The sequence below is a fragment of the Ambystoma mexicanum genome, chromosome 6q (assembly GCF_040938575.1).
Source record: "Ambystoma mexicanum isolate Mex_15411 chromosome 6q, UKY_AmexF1_1, whole genome shotgun sequence".
Classification (NCBI taxonomy): Eukaryota; Metazoa; Chordata; class Amphibia; order Caudata; family Ambystomatidae; genus Ambystoma; species Ambystoma mexicanum.
Window position 1 is genome coordinate 156,277,992 of NC_090937.1, and position 21,297 is coordinate 156,299,288.

The window sequence follows — 21,297 nt, forward strand, 5'->3', positions numbered from 1 at the left end:
TATTAGATGCTATGGAATAGGCTCACTGGGCCCATAGACATTCATTATAGACGCAGTTAAAGACAAATATTGCATATATGGCTCTTTTCTCACTTAAAATGTTTTAAATGGATAATATAACAATTATTCATCCATATAATTCGTTTGTGTTGTCTAATGTCTATTCTTTAAATTTAGTGGGAGGCCCTTAAAAGGGCCATTGTGTAGTATGGAAAGAGGGAGGAAATGGAAAGGAAATAAGATTAAGAATGGAACATAAACTCAAAATTGTACTAAAGAAAATGTTGTTTTACTCTGACAAGTGTTTACTTCGGTGATCCCCTTACAAACGCCTTCAGAAGTATCCAATTAAACTTCCAATGTATCTCTGTGATATTCCTTCAGATAATTTATTAATTTTCATTTACCAAACATAAAATAACCCAAACTCCCCACCAATAATATCTGGTCACAATCCTTAGAGATAGCTACTCTTTCAAAAACTCCTCCCAGAGTTCTATGGTGATACCAGAGACATGAACGTAGCTAATGCTTCGCCCACACCTTCCCAATTTCCTCAACATGATTGCTCATTGCAGTTTTACAATAAATTATTTACTCATAATTATCTGATAAAGGCAATTCATCACCTGGCAAATCAGTAAGTTGTCAGATACATGCTCACAGCTTCACTCCATTTCTTACCTTGCTCCATAAATAATATATACCTCAAATGCGCTCCAATAAGTTTGTATGAACTCTTCAACCCCTACAACTGCTATTGACACAGTTCTTTTCCAGTAGAATGTAAAATAAATACCACCATCCAATACCATAACACTTCAACATGTTGCTTGGAACAACCAATGAAATAATCACTTCAAACTACTATTGTGATTGGAGAAACAAAATTGCATCCTTACAACTTACATGTATAGCCATGGCTATTCTGTACTCGCCTCTGCCATGACAATTATAGCTGTGGCCAGACCATCCCACCAAAATACACGACATCCCATTCGCTTGCTGCTAGCCACGAGTATTGATGACAGTTATAGTCGACAGCATGTGTAGCCGCACCTGCTGCAAAGAAGAAAATAATAAAATATACCTGTGGCTATAAGCACAGGGAATAGGCAAATTGAAAATGCATCACAGAAACCTAAATTGTGCTCTGAAAAGGAGGGTAGTGGGCATCATGGGGAGCACACCACCACAAAATAGTCTAGATGTGTGTGAAAAGAAGAAAGCACCCCTTTTTTATTTTTTATTTTAGTCGCAGGTAAACTACATGCTATTTATCATATTGGCGGCTATAACAAAAAACACTATTTTTTCACATGCTGTATAAAATGGACCACATAAGGGTTATTGATCCATTTTTACAGTCTGTTTTTTGTCTATGTTTATAACTTGGGGGAGAGGGAAGTAGGTGGGTGGAACTGGGAATTGAAGAACATTAGGGTTGATACATATAAGAATGGGTAAAAAAGGAACATTTTCTTTGTTTTTTGTGTTTCTATTTTTTAACAAAAATAGGCGGATGGAATTGCCTAGTGGCAGCAGTTAGTCTGGTGTTCAGAAATGCCACGTGCCCAGTCATCTCCTAGTGGCATCTCCCACTGCAATCCAGTTGTGGCATTTGCAGCTCAGAATTTTGCCCTGCTGCAGATCAGGTGTAGGCAGTAGTAGTGGACGGTGTGTCCCGGTGGATGTAGCGGAAGGTGTGGTTGGGGCGGAGGTTGCAGTAGTTCAAGAGGAGGATGCAGAAGTCAATGCCGCTGTAGTTGTCGGACAGTGCATCGAGTGAGGCCAATGTGCTTTGACTTTGTGGTGTTCGTGGGCCTGCCAATAGTCCTCGTCCCAATGGACCCGGAATAGGTGCTTTGAGTACAGATGTTCTGAGTTTCTGGAAGGAACGTGACCAATCGGATTGCGCGGGCCCACATGACACATAGCCGCGTCAACAATAAGAACCAATCAGCTGGCTGTTGCGTTAACACGGATGCGCCCAGGCGAAGTACGAATGCCCACGCATACTCCATTAGCCAATGATAACTTGTTGTCTGGCAGTACTCGCGATTATCAGAAAATCAACAAAAATCTTTTTCATGCCCCCCCAAGTCCTCACCAAGTGCCCCCCTTATGTGTGGCAGCTCCCCCCACTCCTGTGATGGCCTCCTCACCTCCCCTCTCCCATACCCCCACAACACTTGTCATTTTTTGTGGCGCAGTTTCAGTTAAGGTGACGGGTAGCTGCGGTTATACCCCAGATTATATCTGAGGGTATGTGGCAAATGTTGGAACTTTGTATTGCAAACTTACAAATGACTTTTTTCTGTGTTTTTATTTTTCCGATTCCCTCGGCTATAACCTGAGGTATTACCACTGCTATCTCTTGCATCGACAAAAATGGCGGCTGTTTCATTTTTATAAACAACCGGATACCCAATGTATCCGGGCATATATTGCTATCTATTTTGATGAATGGTTCACCCACTCCTCTGTCAAATATTGGAAAAAGTACTAGACAGAATAACTCCAAACCACAAAGGGATCGCAAGTCAACGCTTTGTGCCCAAGTTGTTCCAAACCAGGTCCAAATCTGTCCAGCTGTTTTCGATGTGTGGGCGAGCAAACATTTGGGGCGTGGGCAAGTCTTTTAATAACTTTTATTTTTGAACTAATCTTTCCCAAAATTTGCAGTCTGAGAGGGGGCCCACGCATACTACATTTTCTACAAAATTTCAATCAAATTAATTGTACAAGTCAATTCATTTTTCAGGTTTCCTATGTAAGTCCAACTCACCTTAACTATAGGGCGGCGACTGCCAGCCTATTTTTTATATATATATACACACACACAGTACATGGCTTTAGACTGCTACCAGACCAATAGCCATGGCCTGTGGGCTCAGCCATTGGCCGTGCCCACTGTCCATTTTAGAACACTACCAGACCACTAGCCATGTCCAGTGTTCGGCTGTGCCCACTCTATTTTAAAACACTTGCAACTCATCGCTTAAAGACGTTCATCAATCAGCCTGATTTTGACCTGTTTTGACAGTGGTATTATGTATAAAAGATTGCAGGCTTTCAGAACTCACTTTCTTTTTTTTGGGCAATGCGCAGTGAGATTATATTATTTGCCAAGGACCACACTTTGTTTAAGCAACGTGCTACAAGCCCCTTGTTTTATGTCTGGTGTCTTGGTGACTTGTGATACATCACACAACCCCAACTAACTGCATTAAAGCAGCACAGAAAAGGGAATAAAATGACCGGCTGCAAGACTGACATATGCCCAGGTACTTTTGCCCCCCCATAGCAAAAATCAAAAGCTGGCACCCATGAACATACATACAATAAGTGAACTTATATCTTAAAGTGAAATATACAAATGTAGTTCAATTGACCTTCCCCTAAGAAGAATGTGCGTAAGACAAAATAGCATTGGATTTATATATATAAGTAATGAACAGTAGAAAAATAACCTGAGGAAATTTTCGTTAGTATGTAGGCAAAGTAAAACATGTGCACGTTTCATAAATCAAGCAATCTGTAGGTAAATATTCCTGGGAAAGCAAAATCCCAATACGAAACAAGTGCTTGTGGTCTTGTGGGTAAGAGTCTGCACTAGGAACATGACAACCTTAGTAAAATCCTGGTAGCCAAATACTTAATCAAGCTTGCCAATCTCAAAAAACCCAAAGGGTTACATCTGCCCTCTGGAAAAATAAAAAAGATTATACTGTCCACCCACGTGTCCTTTACTTGTGCCCTGAAAAGCAGCCACATTCAGGGGAAGATAGCTGCACCAGTGTCGAGGATTGCAGACTCTTGCCACATCCTGGGTAAATACACATGACTTACTTGCCCTCTCATCATTTCCCCTCCTCACCCCCATGTCTGGCTTTCAACAATATGAAGATAAGTTTAAAACTATACATACCATAGTGTCCCTCAAATATATAAATCCTTATAGAACTATGTTAGGCAAAAAGTGTACAATTACGGGATTATTCACTCCATCTTGACTGGGAGACTAGATATTTAATACTAAGAAGACACACAGCATCTGGGACTGTGGACTGTCTCCCATTTGTTCAGTATCCGGGGCCGACCCTGCTTTGCTTCAAAGCTAGCAAGGGGTGTCTCCCTCAGATCATGTTGCTCTAAGTGGTCTTGCAACATGTGCTCATTTATTAGGCAACATGGCTTGAGGGGGCCACCCCATTGCTCGCTTTGAAGCTAAGCAGGGTCCGTCCCTTTTACGGCATGGATGGGTAACCTGGATGCCTAGTTTAATATGGACTAGAGATAGCCATCTGTATGTGTAGTTTTATTGCCGCCAATATCAGGAAAATGGTTGGGAACATAATCGTTTTTGCCCAGCCCTCAACAAGTGCCCCACTCATCTGTGCCAACTCCCCTCACTCCCTTGAAGCCCTCCTCACCCCCCCTCTCCCATTTCCCCCCACAACTCTCCCGGTTTCTGGCTATTCGTGGCTATTCTGTCAGATAGCTTAGGGTACAGAAAAGCTTTGTGTTGCAAACTCAGTCCCTAGATCCCTCCAAATCCCAAATTTCACTTTGTGTCTGCTTGCCTCTCTACCACCCTTAGTCTAGCATTTGCATATTTTTTTACATGCAAAAGTCTTTTTTCTGTGTTTCATTTTCCGATACCCTCACCTATAGCCGCAGCAATCTCTCGCATTGAGAAAAAAACGGATGGCAGCAGTTTCATTTATAAACCCCTGCTTTCTTGGCAGTTTACCCGAGATATAGCCATCTATTTTTCACCCCTTTTTCCTTCATATATTATAAAAACTACTGGACAGATGCAATAACCCCAAAAGGACTGCGAGTCAATGCTTCGTGTCCAGGTTGATTAGCACCTGCTCCATATCCATCCAGTGGTTTGGGCTCTGCGGTCCAGCAAAAATATATGCAGTCTGGGAGTGGGGGTTGCGGGGCATACCTAGTTATCTTGAGAATTTCCACCAAATTTGTCGCACAAGTCAAAAATTACTAGCAATTCATTTTTTCTGGTTCTTTATGGGAGTCCGACTCACCTTAACTATAGTGCAGCGAATGTTCAGGATATTGGCTACCGTAAGCGACACCTATCTACGAAGGGAAACAAAATGAATTCAAGAGTGCCGCCACTATAGGATAAAAGGCATCAATTTCCCCACTGTCTTTTCTTTCTTATTGATTGTCCCATATAACTTAACACTATCCTTTAGAGAATATAGGGTTGCACCCCTCACTGGGACGAGTATGTATGTTATGTTATTTATCCCTCCTAGGTCGCCTGCCTTCCCTTTTACTTCTCTGACTTGGGGTAAGCTTCACCGGGCCTCCAGTCAGTACGGGATGCTTCCTTATGTTTGTTAGGTTTGCCTCTTGCCTCTCGACTTCTCTCTCTGCCGGAGCGGATGCAGAGAACTGCTCTGTGGTCTCTGTGTCATTCTTGGACTGAACAGTCCACTGACTCTTGGTCACGCCACCACTTGCAATTCAGTTGGCAGACTGAGGTTTCCTTCCCTCAGCTCTCCTGCCTACATTCTTTCCTTGGGTTGCCTTCACTCGCCAGCATGTTTCCTGGTTTCCAAGCTGCACATCTCAGTCTCGGTCAGCTTCTCCTACAGAGGTCATTCGAATATCCCAGGCTTCCTCCTCTTTTTATGACGCTTAGCTGGGCCTTCCCCGGCGGAGTGTCCAAGTTCTTCTTGTTGCCCGAGTACTTTGCATGCCTTGGACATTCTTCTTCACAGTATTGTACTGATTTCAATTCTCTAAGGAATTTAATGTATCTGTGCCACAGTAACGTACATTAATTGGTTCTTCATGAGTTCTTTGGATGGAAGCTGTTGGAGGTGGGATGTGGGTGAATAACGTAGGGAGGTCCTCTTTGAAACAGGAGTCTTTGTCCCCAAGGGGTTTGAGGGGGGAATCTCTCCTGTTAAGGTCCCACTTGCCTCTACCCTTAGCAAGGGTATCCCATAGCAGGCTCACCTCCCTAGACTCAGAAGGAACACCCCCCATCCCTCTTTACCCGGGGAGAGGTGACTGATTCCTGCGATTCGTCACAGAATTGATTATAGAATTGATTATAGTTTTTCATTATTTCCCCACCAATTCATCGCCTTTGACCGTTCTAATGCAGACGTCCATTCCCACCAATTAACTTTCCCTCCCTGACTAAAGCACACCCTCGTGGGATATTCCTGTGCTGGATCTATCTTGCACTAACATCAATCTTTGTGCTGTGTGTGGTCTGCCTGGAAGTTAATCTATGTGTTAATGGCTTAATTGCCTGGTCAATTATTTCCTGCTTTCTGCAACTTGATTTATAAGCAGTGGGTGGGTTCTCACATCGGTACCTCATACTGAAGTCCTGTTAAGAATGGGCACTGGCAAAGCCAAATGTGTTAGCTTATCTCTAGGTATCGGATTGGCATTTCTCCCGAATTCCTGCACTGACAACTTATACCCAGGTGCTCACACTATTTCCCAGCGACTGCCATTTTATGGCCAGTTGCCTGTACAAAGGCCAAAACTGTTGGCTTTGCCACTGTTTGTTACGACATTGAGAGCCACAAGTGCATGCAGCATATTTGCCGGACTCCTGAAATAGAATGTTTGGTTGATGTTTCGCCCAAAGTTTTGTAGTATTCATGAAATCTTGCCTCTGGGGTAGATGCTTCAAACCTGCACTCGGGGAGAGAGACAATACTATTCTTGAATCATACAATTGTAGAATTGTAATGTAACACTGCGCTATGCCTACCTTAACTATCCACAATTCAATCACTTTTGCAACTGTTATTCGTACATTTATTGCTGTGTAGACCTAATCTGTTCATGTTACATTATTGTAGCCTATCATTTTCTATAGACACTAAAGGGTCCTTTTAGTTAACACGTTTTCTCTTGTCTTTGTATATTGATGACAGACATCTGCCCAGTTCGAAGCAGGAAACCTAGGTCAGTCTACAGAACATTCTCCTACGAGTTCAGTACATACGGAAGAAATAAAGCGGGTAAGAAATAACTGTTATAGCTTTAAAGCTCAATTTTCTGCAGTTAATCGAAGTTAAGAAATTCTCTAATTTTGCACATCTATTTTGTGTTGATTTCTGCATGAATCCTTAGTAAATGAGCTTTTCTCGCAGTTTTCAATAACTGTTCCCCAGCCCCTTAAGAGAGAGACGTTTAGATTTAAAATAATGACTAGTAGGACTGGCTGATATGTTTTCTTCACGCCAATATTTCCAACGAAACTAAGTTAGTTGCATCTAAAATATAAATAAAATGCCTTCTGTTATTGTGCTGTGACTTTGAGTCATACATCCTGTTCCAAAAATGGTGCTCGGATGCATAAGGTGGAGTAGGGCTTTGTAAAGAAACGCATGCTTCACCAGTTAAAGATTATAATAAGGTTTGGGTTAAAACTGCAAGCATTACTCGCCTGTTTCTACCAGAGGGCTTACCTTTCAAGGTAGTGTAGTTCAGCATGTAAAGTATGTATTGTGTTTACCTCGTAAGAGTAATTAATCAATTCATCTTTTAGAATACGCTCAATACCAGAGACTAGTCTGTAAGTTAGGGACTGCGATTCAAACCCGTGTTGCTCTGCATTGTCTTTTGTCCAAGACAAACCTGCTATCCTCCCAGCCTGTATTTCTTTTTTGCTGTACTGTTACAAGGGAGTGGGTCTGGGATTTTTGTAATCTCAATATAAATGAACTTGTTGGAAAGTATAGCAGTATTGACCCCGTCCCACTTGGCATACTGTGGTGTGGTGGGGTTTATGGGGTGAGATAATTAGTGTAACGGTAGCCAAAGGCGGTTTGTAGGGGCCAGGAGAGCAGATGCATGCAGGGGATGCCCCCTAACGGTTTAAATGGAAAATCAGAATCGAAAAACCTATTTCACATTGAAACCAAAAAATAAGCCATTAAAAACTTGCAAGAGTTTTTCAAGATTGCCACCGAGACCACTTCACCGTGAGGAGCGTGCTCCTCACTGGCGACACCCAAAAGGTGCAATAGGAGGCAATAAACTTAAGCTCCCAAGGTAGTGAAGGCGAAGGGAAACAACATAGAACGGAGCAGTGCCCAAAGGAATAAGAATTGGAGCGGTCGCGGTAGAACGTGCGGTTGGCGCGAACACCCCAACCAGCAGGTGACTGTTAGGGAGAATTCTCTGTATAGGCTAATTTCCCAAACCTAGTGAGTCCCCCAGCAGCTTTGCTGGATTTTTGGGATTTATTTTTTTCTCCTGCTAAGAGTGAGACTCTTTTTCTCCCACTCTTAGACATGATTTGCGGTATCCTTTGACTTTGTAATGTGTTTTATGGGCTATGGGGTCTTTTACTCCATAGGGTTTCATGTGTTTTTTGTGATGTGTGTTACACAGCACCCTCAGTGCAGTAACACAGGGGTGTCATAGTGACCCCCAAACATAGACTCCATACCCTGGGACTGACTACTGTCTCCCAGGGCATGTAAAGTCACCATTGACTTTACTAGTCTTAAATTGTGAACAGAACCAGTACAAACCATCAGATTGTGGAAATACTGGTAGGGGTAATTAGATTGCCCCTGGGTCCGTTTTTCGAGGGGGCACTCTGCAGTCCCCACTCGTCGAGTTTCTGGCTGGTGGCAGTGGTTACCACGCAAAATATTCCACCGGAATATTTCCTATGGGATTTTCCCATTCATTTTAAACGCTCCACTTTTTTGGTGCAATGTTAAAGATACCGCCGGGTTATTTATTTAATATTTATTCCCCGGTTGGGTCTTTTTGCCAGGACTCGGTTTTAAAATGGCATTTGTGTTCGCCTCTGTAACTCCAACCCAAGTCGAGCCCTTTGTTCCACTTTTGGCGGGCTTCTGCACAGAAGCCACCAAAAGTGGTGCCACTCTGTCTGTGTCTACAGGATGTGTGGGAGGGGGGTTTAGGCACCCTGGACAGAGTTGCCTCGGCAACTCAAGTCGCACTCTTGTGTGATTGGCCCAGTGGTGAGCCGCCCGGCTCACCACTTAGCATATTTGAGTGACAGGTAGGACTGTTGAATGGGGGTTTTCTGCATAAAAGCAGGGCTTTGGGGACTGTAACTTCAGAAGTCGCCACAGGACCAAAGAATCCAAAGAGGGAGAAGCTGAGCCGGCCTGCAACGACGACACCACCGATGGAGCCCTGCTGAACTGCCTTACCACTTCCCGACGACAGAGAAGATCTCCATCTCGGAGAGTCTTCTTCCTCTGAACTGGTGGGGATAACCAGTTCGCCCTCTTTTCGCCTTCCTGGATCGTCTTGTGGTCGAATCGCCCGTGCCAAGCACCCCGGCGGCCGGATAGCCACGCTTCACCACTACTGCAAATAAAAGGGTAGTACCTTTTAACTGGGAAACTCCGCGGCTGGTTTTTTCCCTGGCAGTGCAACGACCTCCAGCTTTCCTCCACGTCGAGATCTTCTCTTTCCCTAGACGAAGCACCGACTTGCACCCGCTGCCAGGAACAACTGCCCCCACTGGAGCTTTCTCACCATTTCAGGTACTGTGTCCCGCCTGGTCTCCCTTGCAACAGACTGTTCAAGGTGTCCCGTAAATGCTTGACTCTCTACCCTGGGGTGACCTGGGACCTGTTAACTAACTTTCTCTATACTGATCCAACACTTTTTGAACTATCCGCAAATACTTTTAAAGTATAATTCAACTGTGTGATCTTGGACACATTCCGCCTTGCTCTCTCCAAGAGTGGGCCTGGCCTGTGAACTTTCTTGCTCTACAGTAGACTCTGCCTTTCCTGACTTGTTGTGGTTCTTTTAAAAGTGTTGGTATTGTGTGCTTTCCTAATTCTGCCTTTTCGCTCCCTTTTTAACTAACTTATTGGAATGCCATCTTAAGTTAAGCGCTCACCTCTGTCTGCAAATAAGTGGTGTTTTAACTAAGACTTGTTCAATAAGTAATCAGGGATGTATATATATTGATAGTGACTGTTTGAACTTGCTTGTTATATTAGTGTTAGTGTATTTTACAAGTGTGTTTTTAAATAAATAATATATACTTTTATACCAAAGCTCTGGTCAGTGTTTGCTCTTGCTACTGTATCTTTGTACCTATTTTGTATACTCTATATACTGTCTAACTCTTCTTGAGAGAAGTCTGGCTGCTCAGCCACAGCTACCAGGTAAATCTGGGTGGTGCAGACTGCTACCAATTGGGTTTACTGCCAACACTTGTAGTCCTAAGCCTTTTGCAGTGGTCCGTAAGGGAACTGCACAGGTTTCTGCCTAACAGTGACCGGAAGGGAAAGAGGATCTCCCTCATCACCCACTAGAAGACCCATGGGAATTACATACGGTTGTGGCCTCATAAGCGTAACGGGACGGCAGCAGTGAGCGTCCCCGCAAACACCAGGCCCGCAAGCAGCAGCGCAGCATGCCGGCAGATCAGCACGACCGCACAACAGCAGAGCAGCGGCAGGCACCCCAACAGACACCCCAAGTAAGGAGGAGGAGGAGCCGGCGTAGCGCCCCAGACAGCCAGTGTCCCGGCCCCCCCTGTGGAGTAACATCCAATCCTACCCCCTCCCCCCCAAAACCCCGGGACACCTCCTGCACCCCTGGAACACATGAGCGCTATACGAGCGCGAGCTGGCGCATCTGCAGGAGCCACTCACGGCAGGGAGGCATTGTCGGCCCCTCTCCCCCGTGGGCTTGGTGGCCCCAGCGTACAACGGCAAGGCCAGGTGCAGTGACCCTGGACCTGGGAGGAGGGTGGACCCCCGGCCCCCACCAGCTCTCAGGTCAGCCCCCCCAGCCCCCATCATCAGCATACTAGTGCGGCTGGCCAGGGGGTAGACTGCTCTCTCATAACGAGCCCACTGGATTAAGCAGGCCCATACAACACAGTGCCACAAGCCAGCTGAGCAGCCCAGCCGCACACCAGCAGAACAGTACCAGTCATGCCGCCAGGCAACTAAGTAAGAAGGGGGAGAGGGCAGGCCCCCGGGCAGTCAATGCTCCAGTTCCTCCGCAGCAGAAACTCACTAGCAGCCTCTCTACTAAGTGGTCCCTGAGGACCCAAGGGGCAGCACTGAAATCTGGCGCAGAGGTCCTCCAGCAAAGGGGTCCTGCGGTGGGAGGTGGAACGCAGCAGGCCAAGGAGGTGTTCGGGGGTGGACCCTCGGCCCCTACCAATCCCCTGGTCAGCCACCACCACCAGCCTACCAGAACGCGGAGGGGCGGGTGCTACCCACCAACCCACCCTACCCTCCCAAAATTGGACTACTCTGCAGGGGAACTGCCCCTTGAGACACCAGGAGTCGGGTCAAACAGAGCCATCCGAGAGTTGGGGGACATGGGAAGTCCACTGGGGGAGATCTGAGAGGCCCCCGGCGAGGAAGATGCTAGGGCCCCTCTCAATGTGAAGCATCTCTGACACCTGGGCCCACAGACCACAAGAGGTAACCACCACAAGCTTCTCAGAGGAACCAACACTGAGAGATGCCTGGGAGGGAGAGAAGAGTACCCCGACAGCGCCCCACACTCACTCCCCATCCGGGGATCAGGAGGAGCATACAAGACCCGGGGGGGGGGGCAACCCTGCACTACAGCGCAATTGTATCCACGCCGGCCCCCCAGCAATTTCCCGCAACAAAACCAAAAAGGCCCCCCAAAGGGTCAAAACCTCTAAAAACAGGAAGGGTCCCTCCAGAAAATGTGGAGAAGGGAAGGAGGAACCCAGGAGGATGAGGACCCAACGGGATGGGACAATAGGCAACGAAGACCCCCACCCCCCCCCCCCGCCCCCAATACTGCCACAGGGATAAGAGGTCACGAACGAGATTCTTCAACAATGCTTCAAGGCATTTAGCAACCAAATGACGGCTACCTTGCAGTCCTAATTGAGCCTAATGCGCACAGAACTGGCACAATCCCTGCAGGAAATCAAATGGCACATTGGGGAATTGGGGGACAGAGTAGATACAAATGAAATCACTATCCACAAGCTCACAGAGGACACCAATAAGATTGACTCATTGACCGAGCAGCTGGTGACAGCGACCCACAACCTGGAACTCCAAGCCGAGGACTTGGAGAACCACTCAAGGAGGTCGGACAATAGAGTGAAAGGCCTGCCCGCGAGCGTGGCCCATGCCGTTCTCAGGCCAACATTGCAGCAAGTGTTCAATTACCTTCTGGACATCGAGACCGAGGGAGTAATCCTCATTGACAGAATTCACTGAGGGAGGTGGTGATGGCCCTTCAGCGGTACGACCAAAAGGAACAGATCCTCCAAGCGGCAAGGTCAGCAACTCTGATTAAGGTGAACAGTACGGTCATTGAGCTGTTTCAGGACCTGGCCAAATCCACGTTAGTTAAGGCAAATGGGCCAGGTGACCAAAGCCCTTACTGAAGCCCACACATGGTACAGATGGACTCTCCCCTTCAGCCTGGTGTTCAAATGGGAAGGGTGTCAACACTGCATCACCACATTGGAAGAAGGACTCGAGATCCTGAATATTGAAGAGAAAGGGGACGTGGGAGGAGGGTACACCGGGAGGCCAACCCACAAAGGGTTCAGAGAAAAGCCATGGGAGAGGAGAAAAGCGAGGGAGCCCAAGGCCAGACATGGACACATACAGGGGCTGGGGGGCAGCAACCTAAGTCACCAGGCTAAACAAACTACTCATGTAACAGCCACTGTAAGTTTAAGGTACACTGTGTCAAGGCCCTGCAGAATTTCAGAGTAAGCCATCCATAGGGTCTGCCCGGGAAGGCAGGGAGGATGGACACAGTTCTTGGAAACGGGGGAGGGCAGAGGGATGTCCCTCCCCGCACAGTTTTACTCCCGGATTGGAATGAGATGCGGCAGCCTAGGATGACGTTACGTCCTGGGGAAGTTGAGCCGAGTTTAGCCAGAGGGGGTGGGCAGAGGGACCTAAGGGGAAGGGGATCGCTGCATCCTAAAAACCCGGGCAGAACAGGGTATGGGTAGCAAAAGAGGGACCCAAATCCTGTCACTGAATATTAAGGGACTAAATACCCCGGCTAAAAGATGGAAACTTGAACACCTCCTCAGGGACGCCAAGCCCGAAAAAGTAACACTCCACGAGACCCATATCCGGTCTCAAGACAAACACAAACTGACACTGCTAGAGTACCCTCAAATCCTACAGGCCCCCGATAAGAATAAGGTCTGAGGAGTCCTCATAGCACTCAGACACCTACCAGAAGCCCAAATAATAGATACGAAAGCCGACAAGGAGGGGTGGTTCCTTTTTGTCCGGCTACAATGGGGAGGGAAGCCCCTCACGATGGCTACGCTCCCAAAACAGGGCAGGACGGGTTCCTGCAGGGTGGTCTTGGAGAAATTGGAGCAGTTTACAATGGGCCAGCTCATACTAACAGGGGATTTCAACCTGGCATGGCACCCATCCACGGACAGAAGCGCGGTCAGTACACCCACATCCAAAGGCCCATCCAAAAAACTACAAGCCAGCATCGAGAGGCTGGCACTAGTAGATGCATGGCATGAGCTGAAAAGGGGCTCCACGGGGTATATGTACTATTCCCACGTCTACCGATCCTTCTCAAGAATCGATTATATCTGGGTTACGGCGACACTGCTAGGCCAGGCTAGGAACGTAGAACTAGGGCCCACAGCCCTGTCGGATCATGCTCCCCTGCAGATAGAACTCCAATGGGCTTGGGCTGGGGGGATTGGGCCTCTGGAAGTGGCAGTTCCCCCGCCACCTGCTGAGAGACACAGTAATATGCGACGAGCTACACTAGTCCATCCGCGACTTCTATGGGGTAAATAAAACACCTGAGGTGCAGGAGCATGTGGTGTGGGAGGCCTTTAAGGCAGCTATGAGGGGGACACTCCTAGCGAAGCAGACAACACGAACTTCCCAACAGAGGGCACTGCAGTTCGACTTAGAGCGGCGATTAAAGGAGGTAATGGAGATAATGGAAACAGATTAGGGGGCAAAGATCGGGAAAGAATAAGGGCAAATCAATATCCTCCTAGCTAAAAGGGCAGAAAGATTGCTCCTATACTTGAGGCAGAAGTACTATCTCCAGGCGAACAAAGCCGGCTGGCTGTTAGCCAGGCAGGCAGCAGGCATGATCCACTGTATCCAGAAAGCGGGGGCTAAAGAAACCAGTGTTAGGCAGAAACCTGTGCAGTTCCCTTTGGGAACACTGCAAAAGATTTAGGACTACAGGTGTTAGCAGTAAACCCACTTGGTAGCAGTCTGTACCACCCAGATTTACCTGGTAGCTGTGGCTGAGCAGTCAGACTTCCCTCAAGAAGAGTTAGGCAGTATGCAAAGTATACACAATAGGCACTCTGACACAATAGCACAAGCAAACACTGACCAGAGCTTTGGTATCAAAGTATATAATTATTTATTATAAACACTCCAGCACTCTTATTGTAAAACACTCTAAACACAATTACTGTTATAATATATACAACCCTTATTCCTTATCAGACAAGTCTTAGTTAACACCACTTATTTCCAGACAGAGGTGAGCGCTTAACTGTAGATGGCACTCCAATAAGTTCATGAAGAAGGGAGGAAAAAAGACAGAATATGTGAAGATACACCACTCTAAGATTTAGGAACACTTTTAGCAAGGCAGAAGAGCAAAAGTCACTTGTGAGCCAAAGTCCATATGCAGAAAACCCCCATTCACTCAGCCTACCTGTCACTCAAACATGCTAAGTGGTGAGCCGGCCGGCTCACCACTTGGGCCAATCAGGACGGAGTGTGACTTGAGTTGCCTAGGCAACTCAGTCCAGGGTGCCTAAATCCCCCTCCACCCCTCCTAAGTACCCCAGACAGAGTGGCACCACTTTGGAGGGCTTCTGTGGAGAAGCCCGCCAAAAAGTGGAACAAAGGGCTCGACTTGGGTTGGAGTCACAGAAGAGAACACAAACGCCATTTTAGAACCGAGTTTTGGCAAAAAATACCAACCGGAGAATTAATAATAAATAAATAAACCGGCAGTATGTTCAAGGCTATCGTAATTAAATAAATAAAGATAGTAGCCTCGAACAATGGGGAAATCCCATAGCGAAATATTTGTGGTTGAATATAAAAAGTAGTATCCACTGCCACCAGCCAAAACTCGATCAGGGGGGACGGAGACGTGCCCCCTCGACTAACAGACCCCGGGGCAATCAAATTGCCCCAGCCAGTACGTCCACAATATGATGGTTTGTACTGGTTCTGTTCAGAATTCAAGACTAGTAAAGTCAATGGTGACTTTACATGCCCTGGGAGACAGTAGTCAGTCCCAGGGTATGGAGTCTATACTGGGGGGTCACTATGACACCCCTGTGTTACTGCACTGAGGGTGCTGTGTAACACACATCACAAAAACACATTAAGCCCTGTGGAGTAAAAGACCCCATAGCCCACTAAACACATCTAGAGTCAAAGGAACACACTCAAATCATGTCCAAGAGTGAGGGTAAAAAGAGTCTCCCTCTTGGCACGAGAAAAAAATAAACCCCAAAAATCCAGCAAAGCTGCTGGGGGACTCACTAGGTTAGGAAATTCAGCCTAAACAGAGAATTCTCCCTAACAACCACACTGACGGAAGAGATCACGCAGGCGTTCACTGAATTCTATACGGCCCTCTATACCACGGAGATGCCCGATAGACCTTCAAAAGGCCTTTTTACAATCTTGCCATTTGAAATGATTAGACCACAGCCAGCGTGTGGCCTTGGAGGGACCGATCACGGAAGATGAGGTCCGAGCAGCGATCCGAGCGTTACCACCAAATAAAGCCCCAGTGCCGGACGGGTACCCCGCTATATTTTACAAAGATTTTCAGGACTCGCTGGTACCATTATTGACATCCCTGTATAGCTCCTTCTCAGTCACTGGCCGCATCTCCCAGTCCATGGAAGAGGCCAAGGTTGTCCTTTTCCTGAAACCAAACAAAAAAGGGACCCTCTGTAGCTCGTACCGCCCTAGTGCCCTAATATATCTCGACTCCAAAACCTTCACAAAAATCCTGACATCTAGAATGGACAACCTCATCCCCAAACTGATACATCCAGACCAGGCGGGTTTTGTCAAGGGCAGGCAAACGTTCACCAACATTAGGCAAATATCCCACCTTATAGAGAATGCGAATAGAGCGGGTCTGCGGGCGGGGATGCTAGCCCTGGATAAATAGAAGGCTTTCGACCGGGTTGAATTGTCTTTCCTATTCACCACCATGGAGGCCTTGGGGTTCGGCCCGGTCTTTCTCTGCTTGGTCGAAACCAACTACAGGGCTCCTCTAATTAGGCTGGCTATCAATGGGCACTTATCCCAGGTGATCAAGGTAACCAGGGGTACTAAGCACAGCTGCCCCATGTCGCCAGTCTTGTATGCGTTGTTTCTCGAGTCCTTCCTTGAAAGAATCAGACAGGAAAGGGGTATAAAAGGGATCCTATTATGAGGGGAGGAACACAAGCTAATGGCTTTTGCCGACAACCTTTTGGTGGTGCTGACAGAGGTGAGCTCCTCGCTCCCGAAGCTGTCGGCAATCCTGGAGGAATTGGGCAGGGTAGCTGGCCTGAAAACCAACAGCCAAAAGTCAGAACTAATGGTCCTGCAGGGAGGCCCACCCTCAACAACCCCAGACATAGAGCAGTTTGCAAGAGCAGTGGGATCCCTTAGATACCTTGGTGTGACAATAACCAATAGCTTTGAGGACATGTATCAAGCGAACTACCCCAACCTCTTAGAAACAATTAAGTCTTGGCTGGGAGAGAGGAGGCCCGTCAATATCTCATGGATGGGTTGCATCAATGTTGTCAAAATAATAATTCTCACCAGGGCGCTATACTACTTCCAGGCCCTCCCCATGGACATTCCCCCAAAATTTTTCAAAACCCTGAATAAAATGGTGAGGCCCTATATCTGGCAGTGGAAAAAGCAGAGGGTGGCATGGAAGGTCATGGTAACCCCCACGGGGGCAGGCGGTATGGGAGTCCCGAATTTTCAGATGTACTTCTGAGCGGCCCAACTGAGGATAATGCAAGACTGGTTCAAGGGGAATACGGATAGCATCTGGCAGAAGATGGAGAGGGAGGTGGTGGTTAGGTCTCTGGAGGAGGTCCCATGGTGACCCAGAGCGGATAGACCCCGAATATGTATAGACGCAGCATTACAGCCCTGGTGGTGGAGTCATGAGACGCGATGGCCCACAATATCAGGGTCACATTCTGCCAGTTTCCGTTCACCCCTCTCTTCCGAAACCCTCAATTTACTCTGGGGCTGGAAAAAGGTGCATACGCTAGGTGAGAAGAAGCAGGCTGCACCCGCATAAGGGACTTGACGGAGGGGCAGGAGCTCAAGTCATTCCATACCTGCAAACAAACGATGGGGCTGAGGGAGGAAGACAGGTATCGATATGCTCAACTCCGGCACTGGCTCTCCTTACGAGATGTGAAACAAGGTTTGTTAATGTTATTGCTAAAAATGGCAATAAAAACAATTATGAAAAAAAAGCTCACAAGAACTGTTGACCTTTGTAATGCAAAACAATGTGTCGCCCTTATGGCTTAATTGATGTGTATATTGACCTATGGCAAAACATAGGCTTTACCAGGGCTTAAACTTAAGTTCATTTTTTAATTATTTTTTAAACAAATATGACCAGTCTGATCTTTTTTGGAGAGCAAAGTCTTGGCAGTTTAAAAAAAAAATGTCAATTTCCTGCTAAAATGTATATTGACAGTCCTTTCTGGTTGGAAGTCTGCAGACGAACCTTGTTTCTCCAGCATTGGATCTTTCATGGATTCACATGCTCTTGAATATCCCTTGTCATCAGGCTAGAAAACACTGTAACTTTAAAGCAGTTTACCTTTAAACTTTGTAACTGCTTGACACTTTAGTGCTCTATTAGTCATTTTGGGTCATATTGACCACAGCCAATTAGACCGGTTACCTTCGCTCCTCCACTGGAGGCCATCTTCAGATTTTTTTACTGCACGTTAAGTGTTGGGAGTCTTCCAGAATTCTCACCTCTACAACTTGGATTTTTTTGTCTTTTTGCTATTTCCTTCAATCAGATCTTCAGGTCTGCCGCTCCCATCACTTGTTGCCGGCGAGAGTGAAGTTTTGGTACATTGCATTGCCTCTGGAGTGCCAATCTTCCGTTGAGACCTTAAAGATGAGACATGAGGAAGAAAAGCCTATCCAAGGCCTGCTCAACATGTAACTTGAAAGTTCACGTCAAGAATGATCATGAAGTGTCTTTACTGCCTGTACCCAAACCACGACTTGAACAACTGCAACTTCTGCCAGTCGTTCTCATCCAAGACCGCCACCGCAGGTCAGTGGCTTGGTTGGATGAAGGTGCCGGGGTCTCTGACTCAGCCTCTGTTTGTAGTTATGCCTCTGCCAGTCACAGAAGACCCCTAGAGCGCACTCCCGCTTCAAAGAGGTTGAAGTTCCACGAGGAATCTTCCCAGGGAAGAAGGCTAAAAAGGAACATGGATTGCACGCTCATGCTGCCCCCTCGTCGACAGTGTTATTGACTGCTCCATCACCATCTATGGTCATCTCATTGACCATCTCGGCAGCAAGAATGCCTTTGTTGGCGGCTTCGTTGTACACACTCTTCGGAAAAGTAACGCTCTTCCGCAACACAATTATCTTCGACTGCATCGGCGAACCATAGTCGACCAAGATCATCATTTACGACAAAATCCTCCACCCTTTTGACAACCTCTTCGATCATGATTCCGTCAACGGCCCTGTCGCGCCGATGACCAAGACATCAACGATCACACCTGTTGCTTTGGTCCCGTCAACCATTTTGTCAAATACGAAATTTATAGATGTTATCTAGAGAGACTTCAAGTGATGTCCCCATGTAACTGCAATTCATTGTTATGTACTGCCATTGGTTGTCTATATGACTTTGCAACCCATTTTGTCCCTGGTTGTGTTCTAACCCAGAAAGTGTTTTGGGGCAAAGGCTTGTGGCAGCTAGGTTTTTGTTTTTGGCTACACCTTCTTAGTAGGCAAATAACCACATATCATGGCCTTTTGGGTCCAAAGGCATTTTAATAATCCTGCATCCTTTGCATTTGCTTTGTGGACAGACTTTAGTTGACTGGTCCTCGCCATTCTACGTTTGCAGGCACCACTTGTATGTTTACTGTCCTGTTAACTCTGAGTGACCATCTCCCAGACACCTAAAACATCTGTTTAGGTGTTCCTAGATGTATGGAAGTTTACTTGGCCAGCTCAGATAGGCTGGCTGTCAGATCTTTGAATACTGCACTGTTGTGGATAGGTGTGCAGGTTATCCATAACTAGGGTGACCCTGGGCTATTGCTCAGACTTTTTCTGCAACTTACTTGGAAGACTGCTGGTAAATTGAGCTGCTCCCGAGGATGCAGACTCCTGTCCTGGTTGGACCCTGTCCTTTTTTGGATGCTCCAGTCTGAGATTTTCATAGATTTATCATCTTTTTGTTTTATTCTTTAATGGATAGTTTGTATTGGTGTCCCTAATTACGCTCACACCAGAATAAATACACCCTTCTAGGGAAATAAGGCAAAAGGTCGATCCTGTAAGGATAACCGGTTTAATCTTCCAAAAATGAGGATGGTAGCAAAAGGACTCTGCTGCCTGCACAGTCTTCTCCTCTCCCTCTTCCGTTCCTTCCTGCCGAGTGGTGCCAGGCAGGAGTTTATATAGTCCTGTCTTGCTGTAGTGGCGTCGCTGGATATGGACCATGGCTTCATCCCAATCCGTCGTCCTTCCATACGAGGGATGCTCCAAAGCCTTATTTTCTTCTTTGTCTGCAGTCTTGCCAGAACATGCTTTTCTACATTTTGCTACCTTACACAGAAACACTCTGCAGACATTTACAAACCTTGAGGCCTATCCCCAGGAAAAACTAAACATTCATAAACAATTTCATTAGTTCGCTCCATATTTCATTCGTCCTGCTAATGTTATCTGGGCCCTGTAGGTTCCCCCCACACTTAATACTTATAATTTGCCCAATTCTGCATTTTGTTGCACAGAGCATGTAAATCCCATGTTCAGCCTGCATGGACCCTTGACGGACAGTAGACAGCTGGTGAGTCTGTTTGTGTACTCTCCCAGTGCTAGCCTTAGTGACTAACACTGCAGAAGCGCCTGTAGTCCATTTTTAGAATGTCTCAGGCACATTCTATCTGGGAGGGAGGGGGAGATTTTGACTAATATACAGCATTAAGATTTTAGAATGCCTAGGATCTGACATTACATATCTATCCAGCTAATTGTTAATTGTGCCTTATATTTAAACAATAACTGCCTTCTTAAGTGCCTGCCCATGTCTGTGTATGTGATTATATTTGCATGAGAGAGCCTTCCCAGTGTCCCTCTCCCCCCATTATAGTGCCTAAAAGAGCATCTTGCCTAACTCTAAAGAGCTTGGGGGCGCGGGTGGACCCTGGTTCCTTCCCAACATTCCCCCCTTTCGTTACTTCTGCAGTAAGAAACTCATCCCCACCCGACATATCTACAACCCCAAAAATATCAGTTTGAGTGTCGTTGTTTATTGTACGACGAGGTGTTTTAGAACCCCCAATTGATACCATCATCTTTGCACTACTAGGAACTATATTGACACAACATCAGAGACCCAATAGGCACGTGCAGAAGAGGACCAAGAAGAATACGATAATAGGCACCAGTATTTTTACTGGTGCCCCAGCCATGATGGGACCCAATCAAAGGCAAGCAATAGCCGATCCATGTTCTGAACTACACCTTCTTTCTTCAATTGAACACCTAGATTGTTCACAACCTCGATAATGTGGGATAGTGACCCATTTGAATGGATTGTGTCCTCCAACGTATTCCTCATCTTTGACATGTAATGGTCCAGCTTCGGGCTGCTTCAGAAATGTCTTCAGCAGTACTGCTGTTAATCATCTTTATCGACAATGTCTTTATCTTCTACCCCGATGGCTCCTCGTTCTGGGTTTAAGAAATGTAAGGAGAGCGGCTCCAAGATTTCGATACGGATCCGCATCAGGTCTGTCTGTGGTGCCTGGGCGAGGGCCACGAGATGGATACCTGCTCGAAATGGCAGAGCATGGCGGGGAAGGCCTTGCAGGAACGACTGGGGAAGGTAGGCAAGGTGTCCAAGTCCCATAAATCCCGACCGGCTGGACTTTCGACCGACGAGTCGAGCGGTGACTCTCCTTGTTGGAAGAAAGCTAAGCGTTCAAGGCCTGTAGTGGTTCCCGCCACTCTTCCTCCTCGGCGAGGCGTTCGA

The 21,297-nt window shown here is 46.7% G+C and overlaps 1 protein-coding gene across 2 annotated transcripts in view; it reads left to right on the forward strand.

The window, feature by feature from the left end:
- USO1 (USO1 vesicle transport factor) overlaps positions 1-21,297 on the forward strand; it is a 1,608,467-nt gene that overhangs the window by 1,250,522 nt on the left and 336,648 nt on the right. For both annotated transcript variants that reach the window (XM_069630579.1, XM_069630578.1), the window contains one exon: positions 6,942-7,028. In XM_069630579.1, coding sequence (XP_069486680.1) covers positions 6,942-7,028 — 87 coding nt within the window. The remainder of the gene's footprint in view (positions 1-6,941; positions 7,029-21,297) is intronic.